Source organism: Vespa mandarinia, chromosome 15, assembly GCF_050613455.1.
Source record: "Vespa mandarinia isolate Hongniang chromosome 15, ASM5061345v1, whole genome shotgun sequence".
NCBI lineage: Eukaryota > Metazoa > Arthropoda > Insecta > Hymenoptera > Vespidae > Vespa > Vespa mandarinia.
The window spans coordinates 2945001-2952500 of NC_140824.1; the positions used below are offsets into that span (position 1 = coordinate 2945001).

Below are 7500 nucleotides of genomic sequence, written 5' to 3' on the forward strand. Positions count from 1 at the left end.
GAGAGAAAGAGAGAGAAAGAGAGAACAGAATAGAATAAAAATTTATGTGACTCATTGAAAAATTATTCGATGTGATGTTTTGTCAGTTGTTCAATGTAGATCTTAAATAAACAATCAAAATATTAGTGCTATAATGTATCCAATATCTAAAAATATATATATATATATATTTTTTTTTTTTAGAATATTCACAGGTATACGTTTAATTGAAATTGAAATAAACATTCATAAAATTTCTTTATATCTCTGTTTGTTATCTCTATTCGTGTCTAGATACATTGGAAAAGTATTTATTAAAACATTATGCGATACCATAGAACATATACTAACCTGAATAATCGAATAGCCAGTGACACCAAAAAAATATAATAATACACCAGTACAATGGATAACATAACAAGGTTGAACAATTGGAAAATTTCCAAGTATACTGATACCCGTAATCATCATTGAACCAAATAAAGTAGATATATTGTTGAATTTTTTTGTTATCACATTTTCACCTCTATCTCGTATAAATTGAAGTAATACAAAGTGTCTCAAGAATACAGTTATACTTCCTGACGATAGAGAAACATATAAGAGAATTACCAAAAATTCAATGAAATATAAATGAATTGATAAAATATTATTTAATTTACCAAATAATACGATCAAATTCATAAATTGCGCGAAAAAACTTGTCTCAGGAAAATAATAAGCCGTTTCCGATATATACATGAATCGTAATTTTGCGTGATCCATATACAAACAAAGGAACAATCTAAAAACACAATTATATATATATATATATATATATATATATATATATATATATATATATATATATATTACGAATTTCTTCTTTGATATTATGTTTATAATAAATATTTTTGGACTTACGTTCCAAATATTGCAATTAGAGTTAAGATTGTTATCTGATAATGGATAAGTTTCAATATAGTTTTATTCATCTCAATAATGTTGCTCGTCTGAGTACTATAAATATTATTATAAAATAGAGATAGTAAGAATATAAAAAAGAAAAGAAGAAAAAGAATAATAATAATAATTAATTTAAAAAAAAAAAAAAAAAAAAAACGGCTGATGTAAAAATATAGTTGGATCGATATGAAAAATAAAAAAAAAAAAAAGAACGTTTAATAATGATCTAACCTGGAGACGTCGATCGGATCGATAAAATCCTTCTCCTCTTGCAAAAGACACTTGTCTGTGGACTCTTTACAACAGTCTATTAACGTCTGAGCTTTCTGATTAATACAAGCATATAGTTTACTTATTGTATATAGATCGGAGTTATGATTAACGAATGATGTGTCGTGATAGTTCGTATTAATCGTTTTGATGCGTTCAAATTTCCTTCTATGTTTAAGTGTGGGTGACAAATTTGATACTTCCATCGTTCTTGTGATTTGTAATACTTCTTCTTCGAATTCTTTCGAGGTTACTCGTCGAAACTAATTATTAACTTCTGCCACTACACTATTATTAATCTATACTATATTATTATTTATCCTAAATGATTATTAGATCTTCCCTTTTTTCTTTTCTTCTCTTTTTTTCTTTCCTTTCTTAAAAAAGAATAACTTCTTCTTATTGAGTTTTCTTTTGTATTAAAAGAAGAAACGTTTGAACTAAAAATGAACGCAACTCATTATACAAATTTGCATATTCACTTTTAAACCAATCTTAATTGTACGAGTGAAATCAACGATATGTCGGGTATAGATATTTTTTACAAGGTTTTTTCTGTATAGCAAAAATATTCGAGTATAGACAAAATTATGAGTATTTAGAATTCGCTATTATTATTTTGTTATAAATATAAATTATCTTTTGTGTCCTTGGAATTGGTGATGAGATATTATTTAATATATCAAGAATTCATTATTATGGATCCTTTTATTGTAAAATCGTTGTACGATAATTATATTTTGAAATAAATGAATTAAATTTTTTACGAGTTATCGCGTATACTTACGGTTTTAATGTATATTTAATGTGAAATAAATACGGGAAAAAGATATATAACGATTTGTATTACAGCGTGAAAAGATATTTTTATAATAACTAAATCAATGTTAATAATTAATACAGTGTTTGAAGTTTTTTTGGAGGTCTCCCTGATATATACATACAAATACTTTATTTTCAAATACGGTCAAATATTTTTTACTAGATCTTATCAAGGTTTTTTCTATTTTCTAGACATTGTAATGGTTATCTGTTCTTTTTTTTTCCTGTTTTATTTTTTTCTTATTTGTAAAGTTACTTTTGCATGACAATACATTTTCTCATTGTGTTATAAAACTATGTTATTATAAAAAGAAAACGAAACAAAAAAAAAAAAAAAAGAAAAAGAAAAGAAAAAAAACAAGACAGAAATTGTTTACAAATTAATATTTTCGATAGATATTTTCTAGACAAATGTAGCCTATTATCAGGGACGCAGCTTCCTAAAAGAACTTTGACGTTTTGTCGTTGGATGGCGCTCGAAGATTGTTTCGATAATCAAAGTCGTCAAAAATGTTTGAAATTTTGAATGAACCATTCTACATATCTTACAATTTAACAAACGTTAAGAACAGTTACAGTATAACTGTTTAATTAATAATTTTTTTTTTTTAAAGGAGACCTAGCAAACGTTAACGACGAATCGTCCTGTATTTTTCGTTGAACTTGATTATAGCATAAGCGTATTTAGAAATATCGACAATTTTAGCATAACCACCCTGCATACACACATAATTACGTAACTATAAATTTTCTACTATTTTTCAGCTATTCATCATCGTAAGACCGAATGATCTTAACAGCCTTGAACGCTGAATTGTACTCGCATACGTATATAATAATCGTTTACATACATGGCACCTATATTTTTATATTTTATATTGTATGTATGTAATATATATATATATATATATGTACATTCTAATCATAAATATTGCGATAAATAAATAGATACATACCTATATTATTATCTCTTGAATTGTTCATTACTAACGTGTACGTTACATTTTGCATAATAATAATATAATAATAATATATAATCACGTTTTTTTTTTTTTTTTTTTTTTATTAGAACATTATATTATATATTTTTTTTATAATTATATATATATGTATATATATATATATATCGTATTATTTCAATATTCGCATAGATCTTTCGATCGCGTAGACTAGTTTAAAAATCTTTAGCTAGCGTGCCTACGTATTAAGCGTTATTTCGTAAGATCTATCAATAAGTTTTCAAAAATCTTGATGTAATTTTTAAAAACCGAAGAAGTAGTAATGTGTACGTCGACAGGAGTCGTTTATTTTCTTTTTTCTTTCTTTCTTTCTTTCTTTCTTTTTTTTTTCTTTTTTTTTTTTTTTTTTTTCTTTGAATCCATGATGGACGGAGCGTGTTTCCGTGGTTCCTCTCTCGCCGATAGCCGACGTTATTGTCCTTAATTACGTCGCGAATTCGAACGTCGCGATTGGATATTTTTCTTTTTCCGAGACGATCAACGTTTACGATCACTTTCTTTATTTCTTCTCTTTCTCTCTCTCTCTCTCTCTCTCTCTCTCTTTCTCTTTTTTCTTTCTTTTTATCGCTTAATATTAAATTTATTAACGTAAAAACGTATTCAATAAGAAGAGAAAAAAGAAGCTAATCATCGATTTATCGTATGTTTATATCGGAAAGGCAGTGCCGCGGTCGGATTGTTACGATTTTGTTTAAAAAAAAATTACCACCATTCTTCTTTTTTTTCTCTTTTCTTATATGTTCGTCATTTTTTGTTGTTGTTGTTGTTGTTGGTTCTCATTGTTTCTTAATTTTTCTTTGTCTCTTCGTCTCGAGTAGATTATACTTCTTTCGCGACCATCATCACCACCACTATCATCATCATCATCATCATCATCATCATCATCATCATCATCATCATCATCATCATCATCATCATCATCAACGAATCGAAATTGTCTCATACAAAAAATTCGTTCCTTTCTCGTTATTACTAAATTATCTTTTTCCTTTTCAGGATAACTTTTTCTTCTTCTACTTTTTTTCTTTCTTTCTTTTTCTTTTTTTTTTTTTTTTTGTTAACGTCGAACGCGAGAAACCCTTTCGCCCTTGAAATTACGTACTCGCTTCGTCAATGACCGTAATCGTTCGACTATTAGCGTTGGTAGGCTGACTCCCAAGGTGCCACTTGACGGCGTTCGTTTCGTTCGAATCTTCCTCCTGAATCGATGAGTTTCCTGCCGCTGCATTAGTTCCAACCGTTTGTTGACCACAAACAGTCGTTTGACCGGCCTTGGATCGTGCCAAGGACCATCTGCGACCTCGCCGGTCCATAATAATCGGCATCTCGGCGATCAGATTGTTTTCAAATTCTGAGAGCATGAGGTAGTTCTCAACCTTGTTGCACGAGGTTATACAATCACCGATATAATCGAGATCATCGAGAAGATTATCTGGTAGATCCATATCGGCTATACCCTCCTCGGAAATACACGTCAGTTCGGGTTTCTCTGCTCCTAATGCGTCTATTATGTCACCTGAATATGATACGAGGAAAAAGAAAAAAAAAATAATAAATAATAAATAAATAAGAACGAAAAAAAAGAAATAAAATAAAACAAGATAGTATTATCTCTTATATTATATTAACTATGTCGAAGAACTACGTCAAGTGAATATTACAAATAAATTCTTTTAATTATCAAATATGACTTTCGTTTGTTTGTTATTTTTTTTTTCTTTGCAATTAAAAAAATTATGTATAATATATGTGTATGTGTATATATATATATTTTTTTTTTTTTTTTTTTTTTTAATTGAGATGTTTTTACCAGGTGCTGGTCCAAGTTCAGCTCCAAGAACAAGGGCAGCAGCAGCTGCACCAGCAGCTGCCACATGTGTCCCATCGTTTTCGGGTTCCTGACTAAAGGACGGTCTCCGTTGTTGAGGACAATTACCAAGAACACATAAATGCTTGCTACCATTTGCTCTGGTATGTTTGTGTTTCGATAAGTTTCGCCTATGGAGATCTATGAAGAATAGAGTGAAACTGCCGACTAAAACGCAAGTCGAGCTAAAGTAGTAACCTGCTTTACCACCACAACCAACATTTATATATCCTAAAAAAATAAATTAATAAAAAATTATATATAAACACATTTGATATACATACATATATATACATATATCAGATCGATTAGAATTTTTGTTCGATTTGTATTGTTTAAATTCGGATAATAATAAATATTATCGATGTGGAACTTGACTCGTTTTCGTTAATTTTAATTATTACCAGATATTGGCACACCAATGGCGATCGGTATCGCCTGAGAGCATTGAACGAAGCCCCAAGTTCTGGCAAAATTTCTTGCTCTTACCCTTTCGTACGTATACATTTTCAGACTATAATGATAGCCACCACAAAAGATCCCTGGAAGAAGAAAATTACCATATTATAGCTCGTAAATCGATTCGAAATCGATCGATATTATTATACGTATAACAAATGGAAGAATCATCAATGATAATAATGAATTTTATTCACTGTTCTGCAAAAGAAGAAAAGAAAGAAAAAAGAGAACTCCGGTCATTCGATCGAAGTTATTTAATTTCGTGAACAAGAAATAAATAAATAAATAAATAAATAAATAAATAAAGAGAGGATTTTAAGTAAATTTACGATAAATTTGTAAAAAAGATTTTTTTCGTTTATCGCGTTGAAAGTTTCGAATGAAAAAAAAAAAAAAAAAGAAAAAAAAAAGAGATAATAATAATAAGAAAACGAAGTAGAATATTCTCAATGTTATACCGTAAATCCATGTGAACATAACATATCCATGATAATTTCCTTGAACAGCAGTGAGAGCAAGGATGCAAAGCCCGCATACGAAGACAGCAGCCTGTGTGAGATACTGCCTTGCAATTCTGCACTCGACGTTCCGATGAACGACCAAAAGACCGAAGGCCACGCAGCCAAGTGTCCAAGCCAATCCGAGATAAGCTTGAAGCAAGACAACGGTGTCCCCAAGGCCCTCCTCCTCCGCTTGATGCGCCTACGTATCACAAAAAAAAAAAAAAAAAATCAATCGAATATCATCATCAATTTTATTGTAAAAACTTAAAATAAAACGTAATAAAACGATATTATAATATCTCGTAATATTTATTTTAACCAGATAAAAAATCGGCGTGTTTATTCCAAAAGCGGATATCCCCGTTGAAACCAATAATATCCTAACGGTTTTACTTTTGAGGGTGCTAAAATCAAAGAACGCCGGTCTATCGTCCGTTTTATTCTTGTCCTTGATCTTTCTCTTTTGATTCTTCAAATGTAATATTGCTCGACGTTGTGGATGATATAAAGAAGCGCTTCGATAAAATGTTCCTAATATGAAGGTGAGGAAAACGACACCGGTAACCGCTTGAAGACCCAATCGCCATCCTATCTTGCTGTAAATACGATCATTATATTTTACTCTTTGTTTATTATTTAGAAAAGTTTTATTAATTCATTTCTTTCTTTTTTTTTTTTTTATATATATTTATATATATATATACATATATAAAAAAAAAAAATAAATTCACCTAATGGCACCTTTTATAAAGGCCGACATGACTGCTATACCCAAACCACTTCCAGAGACGATGAATATCTCAACGAGTTCTCTTCTTCGTTTGAAATATTGTGCTACCATTAGCGTACTGCAATCTCTTGTCATACTCACACCTATTCCTGTTAATGTTCCAATTAATAAAGAAAGAAAAAAGAAAAGAAAAAAAAACAGAAAATAAATAAATAAATAAATAAATAAATAAATAAATAAATAAATAAATAAATGAACAAATAGAAAGATCGTCGAAGAAGTTTCGTAAATCTTTCTTTCTTTTTTCTCTCTCTTTTTTTTTCTGTTAAGTACAATCATTCTTGTTAAATAATAATAATAATAATAATAATAATAATAATAATAATAATAATAATAATAATAATAATAATAATAATAATAATAATAATAATAATAATAATAATAATAATAATAATAATAATAATAATAATAATAATAATAATAATAATAATAATAATAATAATAATAATAATAGTAATAGTAATAAGATTTTGATCAATTGAAATTGTATAAATAAATAAATATCAATCTTATTTACTGTCAGATTGATTAATTTTAATTGAACTTGTTTTCAGCTTAATTTAGGATATGATTCTTTTACTCACTCACCCACCATGGTACCATAACTGAAGAACAATTGATGAAATTGCGAGGCGAAGGACGTGAAGAGGCAACCGAGTGCCGTAACGAGGCCACCCAAAACGGCCGTAACTCTGGTGCTTTTTCTTCTACAAAAGGCTATAGTAACGGGTGACACCAGCAAGGCTACACCAGTGGACATAGCACCTAACCATCCTACGACGAGAGAAAATTAATTCGATTATAAATCTGATAAGTCTTAGATATTAATTAATTAATCATTAT

General features: G+C 28.9%; 2 protein-coding genes and 1 long non-coding RNA gene across 5 annotated transcripts in view; 1 reads left to right on the forward strand and 2 right to left on the reverse strand.

Moving 5' to 3' along the window:
• The window catches only part of LOC118444674 (uncharacterized), a 2682-nt gene extending 1004 nt beyond the window's left edge, over positions 1–1678 (reverse strand). The window contains exons 1-4 of the mRNA XM_035873168.2: positions 1156–1678; positions 883–978; positions 642–763; positions 331–560 (exon numbers count right to left, since the gene is read on the reverse strand). Coding sequence (XP_035729061.1) covers positions 331–560; positions 642–763; positions 883–978; positions 1156–1400 — 693 coding nt within the window. The 5' untranslated portion in view covers positions 1401–1678. The remainder of the gene's footprint in view (positions 1–330; positions 561–641; positions 764–882; positions 979–1155) is intronic.
• Positions 1–6009, forward strand: part of LOC146872515 (uncharacterized) — a 21091-nt gene extending 15082 nt beyond the window's left edge. Inside the window, exons 2-3 of the long non-coding RNA XR_014982992.1 lie at positions 4849–5006; positions 5871–6009. This is a non-coding gene — a long non-coding RNA (uncharacterized LOC146872515). The remainder of the gene's footprint in view (positions 1–4848; positions 5007–5870) is intronic.
• LOC118444672 (uncharacterized) overlaps positions 2065–7500 on the reverse strand; it is a 55722-nt gene continuing 50286 nt past the window's right edge. For 2 of the 3 annotated variants that reach the window (XM_035873164.2, XM_035873163.2), the window contains 7 exons: positions 7246–7431; positions 6599–6746; positions 6187–6463; positions 5823–6066; positions 5307–5444; positions 4846–5133; positions 2066–4551 (listed from right to left, as the gene is read on the reverse strand). In XM_035873164.2, coding sequence (XP_035729057.1) covers positions 4130–4551; positions 4846–5133; positions 5307–5444; positions 5823–6066; positions 6187–6463; positions 6599–6746; positions 7246–7431 — 1703 coding nt within the window. In that variant the 3' untranslated portion in view covers positions 2066–4129. Of the gene's footprint in view, positions 4552–4845; positions 5134–5306; positions 5445–5822; positions 6067–6186; positions 6464–6598; positions 6747–7245; positions 7432–7500 lie in introns of all 3 variants that reach the window. The other variant, XM_035873162.2, reaches the window with a different exon arrangement.